Genomic DNA, 17,566 nt, shown 5'->3' with positions numbered 1-17,566 from the left:
CTCTTCAGAAAACTGCCAGAAGACTGAACCAGTTTCCTGTCTGTGCTTCAGGGGGAATGTTTTCTCTTCTTTCTTTTTCACTCATTTTTCACAAATTTTTCAGGCCTTTGAGATTCAAGGTCACATTCTTTTGCTATTTATGACTCGCATGGCATGTTCATCTATTTTAGTCTCCACACCTCAAACAAATCTGTAATCACAGAGACAAATAAATGTAATAAGTAAATCAGTAGTGTAACACATTGTTCAATCACTTTTACTATCTTCCTACCAGTGTTTTACTCTTTCATTCACTGAGCCCTGGGCTATTTTTCCTTCACTGGCTCTGTTGGAACTTGTCGACTGAAGCTATGAGTCAGACAAAGCTAATACATAAACTCTGCAGGCACATGTAAGACCCTGGCACTGCAAAGCATATTCCTTCAGCACCTGGACGTCATGCACTGCAAAGTGGTGAATGGGATTTATTAATCTGAAGCATTTCTTCTGATGATGGTACAAGGAGTGGTTGGGATTATTTTTGCACAAATGATCTAAGAGGTAAATTAAAACTTTTTCGAGGTGGAAATGTCTGAAATTACTAAACTCATACTTGTAAAGCATTTGGAAATGGAGTGGGATTACAGGGTTTCTGGTTGTTGCAAGTTCACCTGTGCATGTGGTGAGATTCAAACACCTGGCTCCTACTTTAAAATGATAATATAAACCACAGTAGCTGCGGAATAGTCATAACTAACACTAAAAACTATGATACCAGAAGTAGCCTGTAATTACAGTGCAATAGTTTGCATTTTCTTATCTGTTCACATGTAGTGTCCGACAGTTTTTAACTCTGAGGTCTTGATAAGTCAGGATAAACTTAATTGATCACACGAGAAAGTACAAGAATAGATGCATAATCAATTAATTAAAGTCACAAGTTCTTAAAAAAAGATACTGTGCATCACGATCATTTAAAACATGAAAAAAAGCTACATGTGTATTTACACGTATTGTGCAATAACAATAGTGAGGGGACAGGACTGTTACATACAATACATGATTAAATACAACAACTGCACTTGAACGAATTGTACTTGTACTTAAGGGTATTGGGTGGTGGGTGAGGTGTCTTTAACTGTGCAGACAGCGTAGTTAGCACCATGAAAGACCATTACTGCACTTGCACTAGAGTAGCAAAAATAAATATCATATATGTAAATAATAATGTAAACAGGGACCAATAGCTTCTGTCTGCTCATTGTAGATTAGATGTTTGCTGCCTGACATGGTTGAGAAACGTGTGTTAATTGTGAATTTAAGAGTTTCAGGCAATGAATCTGTGTTGTGTTACTGTGGGCTCTACCTGTTACTATATCCATCTCTACGATATATTTCTTCTCTTTTTTTTCATTGTTTTACTCCTACCTTCATGTGGGTGCGGGCTGGATGGGTGTTTTGCGGGTGGTAAGGTTTGTGGGTAATATTGCAGATGCCTATATTTTGCGTTATGACCATGCATCTTTGAGTGTCTGGGGTTTGAGAAGGTTGCTTATGCCCCAGGGTCAAAAAATGTAATTAAACTCATACACTGTAGATAATTAGGTTATACTTAAATAGCAGTTTGAAAAAAAACAGCAGTCTCTTCTCCTGTTGCCAACCCATCCGCCCACCCCAGCCTCCTCCTAATGTTCCGCTCTTTATACAACTTCACCTGACTGCCTCCCTTGATTGCTGCTAGAGATATTCCCTAAATGCTAAAATGCAATGTAAGTCAAAATGTCACAGTTTGGGGCGTCGTGTAGCGTAGTGGTCTAAGCAGGCGCCCCATGTGTAGAGGCTACAGTCCTCGCTGCAGTCGGCACCGGTTCGAATCCCGCATCGGACGGCCTTTCACTGCATGTCATTCCCCCTCACTCTCTCTGCCTCCCCGTTTCCTGTCACTCTCCACTGTGCTGTCCATTAAAGGCATAAAAAAAGCCCCAAAAAAAAAAAATGTCACAGTTTTCTAACATTAGAAAAACATAAGTCACCACATGACTACGGTCATATCAGAGCAAATAAGGCTGTAGAAGCAAAACCCCAGAGTAGATTGAACTAACAGACATTGCCTTTTGTTGCTTATGAATTCAAGAGGAGGTGTGTCGACATGTAATCAGCACATTACTTTAGCCTGGTATTTTGAATAGGACATTTTACAACTGTGAGTGTTTTAAACTCACGTATTGCTTAAGGACTTTTTGTAGTTAAAGGCAGCTTGTTTTAGCGTGGAAAGTCTATCATATTCTCAATGAATGTGCCTACCTGCTGAATCCTCTCAACAGCTGTGGTCTTTCTGTTTCAGCAGAAAAACAATGATGTGATGTGATGGTTTTTTTTGTTTTTTTTAAAGCTACCATGTGTAGAATTTGGAAACCTGACACCCCCTAGTGGTAATATGATAAATGACGCTCTAGTAGACAGCTGTGCACACTCCCACCCCCCAACCATCCACACAAACAAAATTATACAATATCACAGTAACTGTAAAAATGCTATAATCACATAGATATATTACAGATAGTGGCTTTAAAAGAAAAAAAAGGAGCTAATAACCCATGTGTAAGAAGTTTGCCCAAATCATCTCATTTCAGAAATATGGGTGTTTTTTCAGATTATCAAACAATATCGTCTGTCAGCTTTTACTCAGACTGAGTCTATACCTGCCACTGCCTTCAGGAACAAATGATCAGTTCTTTATGGCAGCTGGACAAAGATTTGACATCATTTCCTGCAGCTATGACTGAGACCACAGATGTGTTTCAGTCGGGCTTCTGTAGTGATTTGCCTCTCTATTCTGGGTCTATTTTGTTAAAAGGAAAGCCACATTTATCAAGTGAACAATGAGCTCCTGTATGCCCTTTCTATACAGCTTTAGGTGAAGCTTTCAAATCAAAGGCATATTGGATTTCCACAGGAGACAAGGCCACAAAGGAAAGAAAGACGACCACAGAAAAATATGACTTGCTCAAAAGAACTATGCTCGGATACTGCCTTGGGGTATAATAACGTTCTTGTTCAATGTAATGAAAATCTACTTTTTTCACAGTCCTTCATATTTCACACAGTATCACAGTCTTTAACTCAAGTCTTTATGCGTATGCTGTTTTTTTGCCACAGATAACATTGGATGGACAATCTGACTACAGCCAAGACTGTCCGGAGTAGTGCAGGAAGTGGAGGAAGTAGCAAAGGTAAGATGTCAAGGGTTTGGGTGTGTAACTGTGACTGTTCTTAAATGAACGCTGGAAAAAAGTAATGCATTTCTTTTTTTTTTTTTTTTTTGTATTTTGGACATGCATGATTTAAACAACCTTTATGGTGGTTGTTAGCTGTCAAACATTATGCTGTATCAGTAGTGTATGCCATTAACTTGATGACAGCATTTCAAGAGTTGGATCACCTAAATTCCATGAAAAAATAAAAAATAAATAAAATTTAACACAGGTTTTGATATATCTGTCTCTGACATTTCTATTGTCATCCCACTGCAATGGGAGTGAATGGAATAATCAAGAACATGTCTCTGGTAGAAAGTAGTGTCAATAGAAAACAGTATAAGAACATTTTTTTTTTTTCCAGAGGTCACATAATCAGCAGTGACTACTCCACTGACTAGAGCAGCTCTAAATCTTCTCTTTATAATATTATCTACAGAGACGCAATAGTTCCACCAAGAGAAAGCACTTGGTGACAGTGACGAGGAAAAACTTCCTTTGACGAGGCAGAAACCTCGAGCAGAACCAAGATCAGGGTGGGCGGCCATCTTCCTCGACCGGTTGGGTTGGGAGGGGAGAGATAGAGAGAGAGAGAGAGAGAGAGAGAGGGAGGAAAAGACCACCATGCGATGATAGTAATATTAATAATAGTGATAGCAGCGACAGTAACAGCAGTAATATAAATATGTTAATGATAACTGTATTGTTCCTACTGATATAAGTAATAACGAAAGCTAATAACAGTAATTATGGGAAATTTAGCAGCAGGTGTTGAACAGGATCATGCATAATCAGCGTGAGATTTATCACGCAGCTCTACAGTTTCTTCCAGCTCTATGTTGCTCTGTGTCTGCTGTTTGTTTGGCTCACATTAGCCATATCAACTTTATACAATTTATAATACTATATGTCAGAACTGGCCACAGAACTTTACAACTTGCTCTGCTGCTCCCAAATGGCCAAAGGGCAAACACAAAAAAAAAAACGTTGTGTAGCAGTTTTAAACTATGTTGCAGTAGACAAAGAATTCAAATGATATACTATTGTCGTTGTCTGCCACTAGAAGGAGCTGGAGTTCCTTTGAGCTGTGAGATGGCAGCTTATCATTTTTATGTGACAGGAAAGATCATTACCCTGGGCAGCTCCAGCAATGCCAACTATGATTTCTGTGCATGTTATAACTCAGTGTCATCTAAGAGCGGGGGGGATTTCAAGGAAAAGAGTAATAGAGCGTGTTCAGGCACAGTGCCAGGCAAGCAGAGGCTCACCTCAGGAATGTTTTTTTAATAACAAAAAAAGTTGAAATGCGTGCTGATGTTATAGGTCAAACATTAACTTTGACAGCACTGTCTTGCAGTTAGAACAGAATTATAGGCAATTAGATATTAACCATCCTTGGCCCCAGCGGGTAGTGTCAGCAGAGTTTTTGATGAGGGCCTTGATAGGATCTTGCTTTCAAAGATGAGATGAAAAACACAAGGATCATTTTCGCCCTTATTTTTTTTTCCCTCTAGGTGATCTTTCTCTGAGTGAAGCTGGGTCAGGTGGAAGAGCTGCATCAGGAGGCTCCGGTGGCACAAGCAGCTCAGTTGTGATCACATCCAGCAGCTCTCACGCCACCAGCCCCGGTAGATCCAGAGCGAACAAGGGCGCCAGAGGCGTCAGCATCACTGGTGCAGGAGCATCCTCAGCTGTATGCTCAGGTGGAGGGGGTTCAGCAGCATCTGGGGGCTCTGGTACAAGTGCAGGGTTTAGGGCCGCTGGAGGGGGGTCCTCCAGCATGTCGTCCAGTTTTGCGAGTGGTGGCAGAGAGGGAAAAAGGGACGGGGGTCTAGGTGCTGTGACAGTTTCTACAGTGACCAAGACCAGCTACAGTTCAGGTGGATCGGGGGAAACAAAGAGAGGATCGTCCTCTGTGATCACCTATTCACCTCTACCAAAAGAGAGGAAGAGCATGACCACCATGGCAGCAGCTCTCTCAGATGTCTTTGATGGTTAGTTACTGGCCAGACCTGTCTCATCTTTTCCACAGAGTTTGTAGTCTGCGGTGCCAGCAGCACTTTGTTAGAAGATTTGGAAAGGAGACGATAAACTGAAGGCTAATATGAGCTTTGTTGTGTCATCATGTTTCAGAAAGTTCAAGCACAAGCTCTTCACCAGAGTACAACAGGAAGGAGTATGGTAAGTGTTACACTGAAAATCATTTTTTTTTTGATCTTGTAATTATTAGTATTTCTTTAAATTCTACAATAACTTATTATTTAAGTGCTTTTACTTTAAAATGTCACCTCCTATTTAATCTGTCACTTGGTCTTTGCCTACTAATTATGTATCCTCATTTCCATATGTAAATTTGATCATTCACACCAAGTAATATTAACTAAACTTGTGCATCGACTGCACAACCCGACACAATAAAGTAAAATGTACTTGGGACTTGGGAGTAAACCTGGCAACTTTGTGCGCGCTCAACGAGTGACGTCAGAGGAGAGTTCTCACTTTTTCCTTTCGGAGTCACACCTAAACAACAGGACCCGGCCCGGGACGACAGATTTAGCATAAATGTTTCCATGCAAGTTTCTCAAAAACTTCATTGAGTTTAACCATTTGAAAATGTTTTAGTCAGACTAAGTCTTTCAATTAGACTTTTTAAGAAATCTTAATTTAAATTTCTGGATATTAAAAAAAGAAATGCTAATTAAATAACCCTGAAATAACAAGCATTTTTATAGGGGTTTTGTAATTGGATGCCAAGGTAGTCTGAGTGAAATTTACTTACAAAGGAGTAAATTTTGTGTCTAAAGATGAAAACTGCCAGTAAAATCTACTTGGGTATTCTTGGTTTAACAAAGCATATTAGTAAGTAAACTTTACTTGAGCATTTCCTGAGGAAAAATTACAAAGAATTTCTGTGTGGAAATTTTTACCTAGCCTTTTTTTTAAGTCAATGCCACCCCAAATTTTTCTCAGTGTTCTTGAATATCAGATTATACTCTGGACTGTGTAAATGATTTGAACTGTATTTGTATCATGAATGAATTTACAATGTTTTTTACTGTTTTCTTGCAGGCACATCAAGTGCAATCTCAAGTTCTGCCATCAGAGGGAGAACTCAGAGCAGAGGTACACTTAAAGGGATAGTGCATAAACAATTTCAAAAATATAATTACAAGTTTTAACTTGACTTTGGAGGTTGCTATCATAAGATAATCAGCTTACCATGTCTTTTTTCAGAGAGTGAGATCAGAGCCAGACTTCAGAGTGCTTCTCCTACAGCGAGTTGTGAGTAGAACTATGTATCCATCACTATCACGTCCATGTACACGGCCTGTGATCATGAAATATAGCCAGTCCAACCTTGAGGTAAGGTCACTGTCCCCTCTGCCGTACAGGGACGGAGCTGGATGACGTGAAGCGTCTGCTGAGAGGAAACTCCGACAGCACCAGCCCCACTCAACAGTCCCCCAACAACACGCTGCCCATCCCCAAGAAGGCCAGTGTGGAAACCAGAAGCATGTCTGAGAGCTCCACCGCAGGTTCAGCCAATCAGCTGTCATTTCTGTCACGTTAAAGGATGGTATTTAAGTTGTGGTCTAGAAGGTTGTGATAGTCTAACCTGACTGGAGGGTTGCTGTGAGAATCAGTGAAAAGGATCAATGAGAAGTTCTCTCCTCTTCTTCTACTCCATTGACTTTGCTCCTGAGAAGCTGTTCATTCAGTGGTCAACAGGAAATAAAATGGTACTAAAGAAAAAGACCTGTTAGGGCCAGACATCACTGCAAGTCTGAGTTTTAGTTCACAATTTCTGATCAGGAGAGTGGTTTATGTTTCCAGATACTGATTTTGATCTTCTACACCACAACAGAAGTAACAATCTATGTCCTTTGCATTGATCAGAACATGCAGGGCTAATTGTGTGATTTTTATGTTGTGTTTATTTCTGACTGCTCACTTCATTTTCAGATGATGGACAGATTTTTAAATTTTATTTATTTATTTATTTTTGCATTTCACTTGTGCTTGGTTTTTAATTTTTTCTGTGTCTGTCTACCTTTTTTGTTTGATCTCTTTCAGACCACTATGGCAGTGTCTGGTCTGGAGGTGTGAACAGTAGCTACGGTTACAATACCAACCCCATCAACCTGTCCACAACCTCCACCACCAGCCACCTTTACCAGTCAGGTCAGTTAGATATGCGTGACAATCACTAATACCAGCAGTAAATGATTTTTGTCTATTTCTCCTGAGGAATTAATTGAAATAATTGCAGATTATAGTTAATTAATATATTGCACTATTGTCTGTAACCAGTTGATTGTTGCCGGGTCAGACATCTTGGCAAAGGAACACTGTGTTTCTGTGTTTCTATCAAACTAAACAAGATCTAAAGGTTTTGTTTATTTTGGTAAAAAAAAAAAAAATCTCATTGAGGCTAAATGTTAAATAAAAAAATCCACATCATATACTCCTAATACAGTACGTATGTTCCTGCTGGATGTATATGGATATATTTAGAGACGCATGACACATCTGAGATGTCCAATAATTAAGGCATCAAATGTGGTTTGGAAACGGTGTGAAATGTATCTCTACTCAATACAAGTTTTTGAGTTTCTTGTGATAGATGGACAAATAACACTGTGCTGTGTTCTGTCAGGTCCGGGTGTTCAGAACAACCTGACACTCAGCTCTCCCTCTATGAACAGCGGACTCTCTGTCAGCAGCACAGGTGAGCCTCAGCTCGTCATGTCACAGCCCACGGGGGTTTCAGGTCCTTAGCTCGGCGCTGACAGTAGATATAACCATGTTGTTTTTTTTTTTCTCTCTGCCTCAGTTCCAGTGTATGGTGTTCAGAATAATCTGGTCAGTACCAGCCCCACCGTCCTCTCTCCCACTGGAACCCACACACAAATAGGTAAAGCAGCGATACACAGCAAATGTGAAGGACAATAAATAAAGTTTGGTAGTTATTACACTTATGAGCTTTTGAGTGTTGTTGATATTAAACTTTTATTAAACTATTAAATTGTCATTCTGTAAGATGAGAATCACAAAGCTGTGTTTTTGTCTCCTCACAGTTTATGGTGTACAAAAAAATTTATCTGGCACTGGACTAAGCACAACCACAGGTGAAACAGGACATGAGCAAATCGGGGCAAATGAAAATGTCTTTGTTCTTTACCGAGAAAAGGTGATATTTGATACGACATGATGTTTGTTTGTCACAGTGAGACCCGGTATCTCCAGTAATGGCGAAGCTTCAGGCAAAGACTTTAAGTTTGTGCTGATAGAGAAGGAGAATATGCCAGTGAAGAAGGAGACAGAGAGACTGATCACCACCAAAGACACAGGGAAGCTCTTCATGTCTGCTGCACCTGCTAGTACGTCAGGTAATACTAAATACTACTAAGTACTACTACTACAGTACTGCTAACACTGCTATAGGTTCTACTGCTACTATTCTTACTGCCACTTTAATATTCGGAAAGAGGTTTTTTTGTTAACTGCTTCTGTGTCTGATTATTGATAACTGAGTTGCTCTGTCTTGTAGTGACCTACTCTGAGGACTCACTGAAGAGAGAGAAACGGAAGCTATCAACCAGCACAGTGGAGGAAGGAACAGATGCTAAATGTAGACTTATACTCACCAAATTGTGTTGAGAGCCATCACACATTTCTTGTTTGGCATGTAATTAATTGTTGTTTTTTTTCTTTAAAGCTTCAACCCTGAAAGTTGCCACTAAAGACAAAGCCACGTATGCAGGTACCATTTGCATTGCCCCATTTTTACTTTTAGTCTTTTTTAAGTTTTTGCATAGATTAGATTTAGAAACAAACCAGATATAATATTTTAATTAGTGATCATTAGAGATGGACGTTGATTTTGTTTTACCACAGCAAGGCTTGCTGTTTCCCCCTGTTTCCAGTCTTTATACTAAGATAGGCTGACCTGCTCTTGGCTGTAGCTTCATATTTAATGCACAGGCATGAGAATGGTATCAGACGCCTCATTTAGCAAATAAGCATATTTTCCAATGTCTAAACTAATGAAAATGTAAGAACAATAAAAACCTGAGACGATAAGAGACTTAATGAAAATCTCAGAAATATCTTGATGAATACAAATTCTACAAATGTACTGTCAACACTAAATTTAAGCCGAGTTAGTACATCATACATCAATGAGATGTTTTGTGAATCTGCTGTTGCTATGCCTCCAGACCATTTTTCTTATGGTCTTGAAAGAAAAAAAGAAAGATCTGATCTTGCATCTGAACTGTTTTTTGTTTCTCAGAGATCCAGAAAGATGAGTCAGGCTTTAGCTTCTGGTCCTGCTGTAGCTGGTGGAAGTGGCTGCTGGGCCTCCTGCTCAGCCTGCTCCTCCTCCTTGGACTGCTCTTTGGACTCATTGCTTTGGGTAAGACAGCAAGTAATTAAGTGATGTCAGTGAAGGTGATGTCTACGTGTTCACCTTCTCTCTTGTTTCACAGGTGAAGAACTGAAACACCTCAAGAAACGTGTGGAAGCTTTAGAAGCCATCGCTGGCACCGCCTCAGCCAGGTCCAGTCGCTTGTCAGGCTCCTCTGGCATCAACATCATCGACCCGCTGGATTCGGCGTACATCGACAGGAGTTCCTCTGGGTCCACCCTGACCCGTTCTGATAACACCATCAACTTGGGGGCTGCTGGGCCAGGAGGAGTCGCGGGGAGCGGACCAGGACTGGACAGCGTTGCCCTGCAGAGAACCATTCAGCAGCTGATCAGAGCTGAACTCCGCTCGGATGCTGTAAGAGGTACAGACTGAACACAGGGATCAGATATTTAAGACCACAAATCAACCCAACCCACCGTGAAACAAACTTGAATGTAATTATAATTCTTTTTCTACTTTCAGAAACGCTTACATACTCTCTAAAAGGAGAGAGAGGAGAGCCAGGACCTAAAGGTACATTTGCACAAATCATAGAATGATTTGGAAATTGACATTTTGTTGATATCCATCATAAGTCGGGCTGTTTCTTTACAGGCGATCCAGGGTCACTAGGACAAAAAGGTGAAGTATTAATCATAATTTCAGGAACATCAAACCTCAGAAGTGTGTGGTGTAAGAATTGATCAATCTATAAACTGGAACCAGCCACTAAAAATGATGTTTTGCAGGTGACAGCGGCTTCCCTGGCCCGCCAGGTGAGACTGAGAAATCGCCAATTGTGTTGATGCTTTTCCCTTTCCACAGAAGTGACTAACTCACTGCCTGTTCCTTCTCCTCTCATATGTCTTATTTCTGCAGGTCCTCCTGGGCAGATGGGTCACCCAGGATTAGATGGATTAAGGGGACCAAAGGGAAGTGCAGGTGATGTGTGTTTCATTGCTCTTTCAGGTTGAGTGGAGATACTTAGAAAGAAAAAATGGAATAAGTCTCTCCTCCTTTGTGACCAGGTGAACCAGGTACCGAGGGACCACCCGGTCAGAGGGGCCGGGAGGGACCGATGGGTCCCCGTGGAGAGACTGGACCACATGGTTTTGGAGAGAAAGGAGACAAAGGTAGAAAATGTTTTTGTCGCCCAAGTTAAATCCATGGGAAGTTATTTGTTGTTCAGCCTTTGATAATAAAACTCGGCTTTGATAGGATCTCAAGGTGAGCCAGGACGTCCCGGTCCTGCCGGTGCTACTGGACCTGTGGGGCTGAAAGGTAAGGTCAAAGGTCGTGATGGAGATACAGGTCAGAGCAGATCAAGCTTTAAGGAACACACACACATCACTTTAACTTTAAATAATGAACATGGTAAACTGGCTGCAATATGGATTAACAGATTCCATGAATACCAAAAATAAACGGCCTCTAAATTTTCCTTGTTTGATTTAGGTGCCATGGGAGAGCACGGTGCCTCAGGAAGCCCAGGTAAATACTGAACTCCACATGAATTTTAATATTTTGTCTGTTTGGTGTTTGGCACTGATTGACAGCATTAAATGTGTTTATCATTTGTCTGCAGGTGCTCCTGGTGTAAAAGGTTTCCATGGTGAAGCAGGAGCTCCAGGAGCAAAAGGTACCTTTATCGTGTTTTCATTTTGATGATCCTCATATAAACTAGAATAAGCAGTCTTCTAAAATTGTCAAAATATAAAACATAAACAGTGTGGTACGAGCAAATGAAAATGTTTAAAAAAGAGACAAAAACACTGATTGATTATTTAACTTTTGTAATGATAGAAGAAGAAGAACGATGGCCTTTATCAGTTTAGGTTTAATAGCCCTCTTGGCACTCCTGATTGTCCTAAATACAGGTGACCGAGGAACCTCTGGACTGCCAGGAATCAAAGGAGAACAGGGAGAGAGGGGACCACGTGGACCAACAGGTGTGTCTCAGCACGGTTTTATCAGTCCTGCACGGCAGGAATAATAAAAACACAGCTGCTATCACAGCAGCCACTCAATATAAAAGTGGTAAAGATAAAGTCTCTAAACTTCTTTTCCAAATGGTCTGTTGAAATAACACAGAACTCAAACACCATGTACTTAAACTTAATGCTGCTCATTGACCCCTGAACACACACGAGTTTTGAAAGCTGCAAGACAAATATTGTTTTAAATGATCATTGTTATGTTAATATATTTAAATCTTTTTAAGGCCTGTAAGTTTGTAAGCCATGATAACTTTTACATGATGCTATTAGTGTCAATAAAATATAAACTACAAACTAGTGGTTAGCTGCTCACTATCATAAAAACTACAGAGAAAAAACTGCACATTCATTCATTTAATCAAAATGTAAGTTGCAAACCCTCAACAATGTTTAAGTTTGGAAAAAGGTTTGGGTTTGGGTATTTGATGTATCCTGTTTTTTTGATTAAAGGTGAACAAGGACAACCTGGACCACAAGGCCCTGCTGGACCCAAGGGATCTAAAGGAATTTCAGGTGAGGAGAGATCTTCACAGTATTAGTAAGACGAAATTCTGCTAATAAGATGTCAAAATCTGAGGAGGAATAAACTGTGCCACTCTGTATCACCACTCAACTGCCTTTATTCTCATGGTGCCCTAAGAGGAACATGCTTGGGTAACTGATGAAAAGGTTATTTTAGATAGAAATGTATTCTGTGACCAAGCCACAAGACAGATGAATTTGTCAGTAATAAGGGCAAATCAGTGACATCAAATTACTTGGCGAAGAAAGCTTCAGAGAGGAAAACACAGAGGAACAAAACATGTGACTGTCTATTTACTGTCTATTTTTTTTTATGGATCACGCATTATGACATTTTTCTGCAGGTGCCAGAGAAAGATAACAGAACATGTATCACTGGTGTTGTTGCATCCTGTGGACTAGAGTCTCTGTGTATAAATTGCAGGTGACACAGGTTCGATGGGACTTCCTGGTGTGAGAGGACCACCTGGACTTCCTGGAGATCTTGGTCCTCCAGGTACCATAACACTGTCCAATTATAGCAGCATTCATAATCAATCATAATGTAATAAATTCTGTTTATCAAATATTGCCTGAATAATTTCAGGTTTAGATTAGATTGCACTAAAATGAAAACAATGTTGTTTTTTTTCTCAAGGCATCCCTGGGCTTCAAGGACCCCAAGGTATAAAAACATATACTAAAATAAATGTCTTTACTTGGTTTACAGAATATATGTATATAGTTTTCTAATCCCTTGCCAAGGATACTGCTGGAAATCCAGTCTGTTGGTAAATGTATTGCCTCCTTTCCTTACTCCTGAAAGTAAAAAAAAAAATCACATACCACATACTGCCATGGAAGGTTCTGGACACAAAAACAAAAAAGTGCCAATAAAAAGAAATCGTAGCCTCAGCACATTTATCTCCATTACCACTTAGTTTGCCATCTAAGGTTTTAGACTTCAAATAGATTCCCACAAGGGCAGGACGAGTCAATAGGTAGTTAGCACACCTGAGGTGAAGTTTGTTATGGTTCAACATCTGTACAAATACTACATTATATGCATTATATAAGAATATGCTAATGCATAATCACAGCTAAGACATTTCTCCTTTGTTTTCTTGGACAGTAGAATGCTAATTTAAAAAGCAGCTATTGCTTTTTTTTAGGGTTCAGCTGCTATGTGTTGATATTAGGGGCTCCAGTGGGTTGTCTTTGCATTTTTTTGAAAACATTTTTGTTATTTTGTTATCTGGAACATGTGCAGTTGGTGCACTTGCTATGTGTACAGACTGCACAATCAAAATTCTGGGCTGAATGAATAGTGGTCCGTGTGAACCCTTGCACACCCTCGTGGAAACACAGATGTGGATGGTATGGTGGCCTTAAGGCTGCTGTGGCACAGTGTTTCTAAGGTCAACTGTCTATGAAAACAAACTAATTTTGCCTGTTAGTGTGTTAACATTTGCTAATTAGCACTAAACACAAACTACAGCTGAGGCTAATGGGAATGCCGCTAGCTTTGCAGGGTTTTGGTCATAAATCAAAGTATTGGACAAATTGAAATGGTGACCTGTTGATGGTGGTAAAGGAAATGTCAGATAATTGCCAAAGTTATAACAGTTCATCCTCTGGGGACAATGAATGTCCGCAACTGACTGACACTGCCATCACCACAGCCACTGCTGGAATGGCCAATAAAAAGCTTGAATAAACACTTTGCTTCTAAATGTGTGTATGTAACAGTTGAAAAACAATTTATTTGCTACGTTTCAGTGCTAGATGGCTAGATATTCATCTGGCAAAACCGAAATGCTGCAAATAAATTGCTTATTGCATGTTTTTCTATTGTTACTTCTGATCCACTCATCCTGCTCCTATGCATCTGCCTCACTACATATATGCTTTTTATGTAAATGGAGGTAAATTTCTCTTGTAAGAAGTTACCCAAAACTAAAAACGTCATGTTTATATTTACTCTAATTAAGCCTTTATAGCATCAGGGGATTGATTTTAAACTAAAACTCTTGAGTAAAGGACATACTAAAGATTTAATGCTGTTTGTTGTATGTTAAGCTTCATTATGCAATCTAATCTAAAGCTGTCCTTTCAGGTGAACTCGGTCTGCCTGGTAAAGTCATTGCTCCAAGTAAGAAGTAGGACAAGAACATGAAAAGTGTACTACGTATTAGTTTTTAAGTATTGTACACTCTAACTGGTCTTTGTATCCTCCCTCTAGTTGGCTCTGACACTGTGGCCATCCCTGGACCTCCAGGGCCCGCTGGGCGTCCAGGCCCTGCTGGCTCCCCTGGTTTGTCTGGCCCCATTGGCCCTGCCGGTGTCCCAGGACAACCTGGTAAGTCAACACTAAGAAGCTTAGATGGCTCAAAAAATGTTTTATGAACATGAGGCTTGTTGGTACATATTGAAGTTATTGTTTTTTTCTGTGATGGTACATTGACTCAATCATTTAGGTCCTAAGGGAGCACGAGGGGAGATGGGAGAAAAAGGAGAAAGGGGAGGGAAGGGAGAGCAAGGAAAACCTGGTGAGCCTGGCATCAGTGTCACAAGTTCAGAAACTGTCCGTGCCTCCAAAACTGATAGTGAGTAGCTCTTTGTTTCTTTGACACTTACTTTGATGCCATCTGGTGGTATCAGGATACTGCTGTGTGATACAGTAATAATATCATCTATGTTTTCATTTCTATCAGGATTTTCATCAGTAACAGGACTGCCTGGTCCACCAGGACCCCCAGGTCCTCCTGGAGCACCTGGTTCTCAGGGTCTTCCTGGTAAGTTGAAAGCCATTTCTTTGATACCAATGGTATTTCCAAACGACTGGGATAGGTTCTTAAATTCAACTAATGATTATTCAAATACTGCTTTAACTGTTGTTTAAGTGAGACTAAACAAGGTCCTCCAGGACACAGGGGTCCTCCAGGAGAGCCAGGTAAACAAGTATCTAGCATTACACAGATAGATAGATACATCATCAGCATACAGGATAATTTAAAGTGTAACTGCACCCTTAGATTCTGCTAGATATTTTTTTAAAAAAAATGCAACAGAGGAGTGAAGGAGCAACAGCAATGAGAGTAGGAGGCATTGCCTTGTAGCCAAATAGTGTGTGATGTGGGAGACTGACTGATCACCACTCAGAGCATGGACAAAGTCAGCTAACCGGCCATGAGAAGCTGCTGTTGGATTTGGAGAGTCACTATGTGGCTACCTGTATCTGTGTTGCTATCCTCACAGGTGTTGGTTCAACTGGACCCCGAGGAGAGAAAGGAGAACCTGGCAGCTTTGTGCCTACATCAGGTTGGTGAAAGAACAGATGTAACGTAGGTTGACAACTGGACATACTGTATGTCATATTCAGCCTCTACTGTCTTTGCCAGGCATTTTGATACATTTTCATTCTTTTACTCTAAAGAGACCTTCTTTGCTGGACCACCAGGACCTCCAGGACCCCCAGGCTCACGGGGTTCAGCAGGTAGGTTCAATAAATTCAGTGCTTCTGAAAACATCTGTCTGACTGTTCCAAAATTTACAAATTTAATTTCATCTTATCATTCTTTCTTCTTAGGTGACCGAGGACCACAAGGGTACCAAGGTGAGAAAATTGCAAACCACAATTTGAAAGAACAGATATTTTTTTAAAAATAGATATAATCTATGACTTAGAATAATGATGATTGTTTCAGGTGAACCAGGCCAACCAGGTCTTCCAGGAAGTCCAGGGGAACCAGGTGTTGGTATGTCAACATCTTTTAGATTAGATGAACTTTAACATTATTTTATGAAGAAGAGCATCCACAAAGGTACTCCAGTCGTATGCCAATTACTATTTGTATGAGTTCATGTAGAGCTCATGTAGAAAATAACTGTGAGGGAAAGAACAAAAAGTTACTTACTAAAACTTTTCTTTCAGCCACATCTTGTGGTCTTCATTGGTCTTCAATTTTCCGTTGTCAATAATGAACCTTCAAGCATAAGTGCTGAATAAATGTTTTTATGTCAGGTTTCCCAGGTCAGCCTGGACCAAGGGGGCCTCAGGGACCTAAAGGTAAAAATATTTTTTTCATGTTATATTTAGCCACAGTGAATGGTTATATACAAAAAATTGTATTCATTTTGTTTGTCTTTCCCCTGCTCCTTTGAGTATCATACTATTTAAATATTCCTTGTAGGTGATGCCGGAGTCCTCGGGGCCAGTGGTAAGACGGCCTGAATACAATATCACATCAAATCAATTATCAAGATAGTGTCTTAATAATGATCTTCACGAATCCTGTGCTTTTAGCAGGCCTAGTGTGTTGTGAGTTAGCCACTATAACTGACAAATATAGTGACATAATAATTATAATTATATAATAATATAATAGTTTGTTCTCCAGAAGAGCACAGCACCTAGTGGCTATTATAAGAACTGCAGCTTAAAGCACTTCTTCATTGGTTTCACCTCTTAGCAAGGACTGCTTGGTCAAATTGTAATAGCTAATAATATATCAGTAATAATACAGGTCAATACAAGTCAATACTAGTCATTCAATCGTAAAAAAAAAAAAAATCTTTTTCGAGTGTTGTCCAGTCTTTCCTACATGGGAATTTGTTTTATGATACCAGGTAGCTCATTCACTACTGGCCCTCCAGGCCCACCTGGACCACCTGGAAGAGATGGAAGTTTGGCTGGATCACTAGATTTGGGCCAGTACATTGCAGAGTACCTTCAGAGTAAGCTGTACTAATAATACATATGGACGAAACAAAGACTTAAGTCAAGTGACCTGTTTGAGACCGTATTTTCTTGACAAGCAGGTGGTGCCATCAGTGGATATCTGGCTGGGCCTCCTGGGCCTCCAGGAGCCCCAGGGACTTCAGGAGACGGGCTGGTGGATGATGTGGCCAACAGAGTCATTGCCTACCTCCAGAGTATGACCAATTACATTCTAATAATAATTTTATAATTTTAAATTTTTTTCTAATTTTACACAGGATGTCTGTATGTAAAAATCAACAGTTTTATAACAGTAATGACAACCTCTTTGTAACTTTCACCTATTATTCAGCTTCAGGTAGAGGATATGATGGGGTTCCTGGCCCTCCTGGTCCTCCGGGTCCACCTGGTTCCATCTCTGTCAGTGACATCATCAACCTATTACAGCGTAAGTTTCATTTGTGATCAGTGGCAGAAGTTCAATATATAAATGGCGCAAAACATTTACATATAATTCACATGAGTGAATAATTTATTCATCGTTTGTGCAAAGTACGCATTGTTGCCAACAGTCTTTGTATATGAATTGTAAAAATTTGAAGCAGCTAATTACGCGAGTTAGGAACATCAAGTCAACTTGTAAAAGAAAATTTGAACAGATGGTCAATTAGTAGACATTAGTTATATACCATATAGTGGC

The 17,566-nt window shown here is 40.1% G+C and overlaps 1 protein-coding gene across 1 annotated transcript in view; it reads left to right on the top strand.

Annotated features, from left to right (window-relative positions):
* Window positions 1-425: 425 nt before the first annotated feature.
* The window catches only part of LOC130166269 (collagen alpha-1(XVII) chain-like), a 23,151-nt gene continuing 6,010 nt past the window's right edge, over window positions 426-17,566 (top strand). Inside the window, 41 exon segments of the mRNA XM_056371757.1 lie at window positions 426-540; window positions 3,139-3,212; window positions 4,751-5,230; window positions 5,370-5,417; window positions 6,306-6,359; window positions 6,471-6,518; window positions 6,629-6,772; window positions 7,311-7,418; window positions 7,894-7,965; window positions 8,071-8,151; window positions 8,315-8,365; window positions 8,465-8,626; window positions 8,788-8,868; window positions 8,956-9,000; window positions 9,532-9,654; window positions 9,728-10,030; window positions 10,132-10,182; window positions 10,264-10,290; window positions 10,398-10,424; window positions 10,528-10,590; window positions 10,677-10,781; window positions 10,867-10,929; window positions 11,104-11,139; window positions 11,234-11,287; window positions 11,526-11,597; window positions 12,096-12,158; window positions 12,592-12,663; window positions 12,805-12,831; window positions 14,263-14,298; window positions 14,389-14,505; window positions 14,624-14,752; window positions 14,861-14,941; window positions 15,405-15,467; window positions 15,583-15,642; window positions 15,736-15,762; window positions 15,854-15,904; window positions 16,171-16,215; window positions 16,340-16,366; window positions 16,776-16,883; window positions 16,968-17,081; window positions 17,219-17,314. Coding sequence (XP_056227732.1) covers window positions 3,149-3,212; window positions 4,751-5,230; window positions 5,370-5,417; window positions 6,306-6,359; window positions 6,471-6,518; window positions 6,629-6,772; window positions 7,311-7,418; window positions 7,894-7,965; window positions 8,071-8,151; window positions 8,315-8,365; window positions 8,465-8,626; window positions 8,788-8,868; window positions 8,956-9,000; window positions 9,532-9,654; window positions 9,728-10,030; window positions 10,132-10,182; window positions 10,264-10,290; window positions 10,398-10,424; window positions 10,528-10,590; window positions 10,677-10,781; window positions 10,867-10,929; window positions 11,104-11,139; window positions 11,234-11,287; window positions 11,526-11,597; window positions 12,096-12,158; window positions 12,592-12,663; window positions 12,805-12,831; window positions 14,263-14,298; window positions 14,389-14,505; window positions 14,624-14,752; window positions 14,861-14,941; window positions 15,405-15,467; window positions 15,583-15,642; window positions 15,736-15,762; window positions 15,854-15,904; window positions 16,171-16,215; window positions 16,340-16,366; window positions 16,776-16,883; window positions 16,968-17,081; window positions 17,219-17,314 — 3,478 coding nt within the window. The 5' untranslated portion in view covers window positions 426-540; window positions 3,139-3,148.

This window comes from Seriola aureovittata, chromosome 3 (genome assembly GCF_021018895.1).
Source record: "Seriola aureovittata isolate HTS-2021-v1 ecotype China chromosome 3, ASM2101889v1, whole genome shotgun sequence".
Lineage (NCBI taxonomy): Eukaryota > Metazoa > Chordata > Actinopteri > Carangiformes > Carangidae > Seriola > Seriola aureovittata.
Note: the sequence above shows the minus strand (reverse complement) of the source record. Positions and strands in the feature narration are given on the sequence as shown.